The sequence below is a fragment of the Brassica oleracea genome, unplaced genomic scaffold (assembly GCF_000695525.1).
Source record: "Brassica oleracea var. oleracea cultivar TO1000 unplaced genomic scaffold, BOL UnpScaffold03161, whole genome shotgun sequence".
In the NCBI taxonomy this organism is placed as follows: Eukaryota; Viridiplantae; Streptophyta; class Magnoliopsida; order Brassicales; family Brassicaceae; genus Brassica; species Brassica oleracea.
This window is the reverse complement of record NW_013619687.1, coordinates 1-1285: the sequence shown is the minus strand read 5'-3', so window position 1 is coordinate 1285 and position 1285 is coordinate 1. Positions and strand designations below refer to the sequence as shown.

Below are 1285 nucleotides of genomic sequence, written 5' to 3'. Positions count from 1 at the left end.
ATACTAATAGAAAATAATAAAATTTGTTAAAAACAAAATGTCCAGATCTTTTTTTCCCACAAAAAAATTCAATCATTTTCTCCATTTAACCAAAACGGTATTTTCTCCAAAATTAATGCCTACTAAAGATTATATCTTTTATTCATAATAAATTAGACAAAAATATGTTTTTGAGGATATAAGTATTTAATCATACACATCAGTGACATAGTAACTTGACCGTAACTAATTTGTATATTTTAAAGGGTAATTAATGTTGCGTCTTTGACTTCAGGCAAGAGTTGTAGATTGCGATGGTTTAACCAGCTAGACCCAAGAATAAACAAGACTGCCTTCACCGAGGAAGAAGAGTTAAGGCTTTTAGCCGTTCACCGAGCCTATGGCAACAAGTGGGCTTTGATCTCACGTCTCTTCCCTGGCCGGACAGATAACGCTGTCAAGAACCATTGGCACGTCATCATGGCTCGACGAACTAGAGAAAGTCAACGACAACGTCATCAGCCTCCTCAGGCACCGTCAGGAAACGCTGAAATGGCAGTCTCTTCCTCGTATAATCACGGCGATGAGTTCTTCGGTACGGTGGTGAATGGTACTTTCGTCAATGAAGAAGATGATGACGCTGACGATGGCGATGCTTCAGCTGTCTCTACTTGTACGACGGAGCTATCTCTCACTCCGCCTTCTTCAGCTCACCAGCTTGGCTTCTTCAATTACGATAATACCCTCGCATCAGGTAACAATCTATGTAATTGATTGTTTTATTATTTTAATTATGTCAGTACTATTACGAAAGCAGCCACCGCAATTGTTGAAAATAAAAAGCTGTGGGACCCGCTGTACTATTTGTACAGTGAATCCAACTTTTTAACTTCTATATAAACGATGGAATCGATCGTTTATAAAATACATCTCAATTTCTCTTCTCACTTCTAATAAACACTCTCTATCAGTGTTATTATTTCTACGGGTATAAATTTTGCCCTTATTTAAATTCTCGCGATACAATAAAATTCTAGTTCTTTTTATAACACGTTATCTCGCATGATCGTTCTTCAATTTGGTAAAATTTATTTGTATCATTTATACCCTGCTATAATGGTCGGTATACCGCCTCTACTATTATTTATATCATGTTATAATGGCCGGAATACCGCCTATATTATTTATTAGTAATTTAATTAATTTATTGGTCGGCCGAGCCGCCTTATATTCTGTTTATTATTTATTGGTCAGCAGATCCACCTTATATTCTGTTTATTATTAATTGGTCGGCCGAGCCGCCGTA

General features: G+C 36.7%; 1 protein-coding gene across 1 annotated transcript; it reads left to right on the top strand.

The window, feature by feature from the left end:
- Nucleotides 1-245: 245 nt before the first annotated feature.
- LOC106321820 (transcription factor MYB59-like) lies at nt 246-832 on the top strand (the record flags this gene model as incomplete). The annotated part of the gene is made up of 1 exon (XM_013760058.1): nt 246-832. A coding segment is annotated over one exon (508 nt), but the record flags the coding sequence as incomplete, so codon positions are not given.
- Between the last annotated feature and the right edge of the window lie 453 nt (nt 833-1285).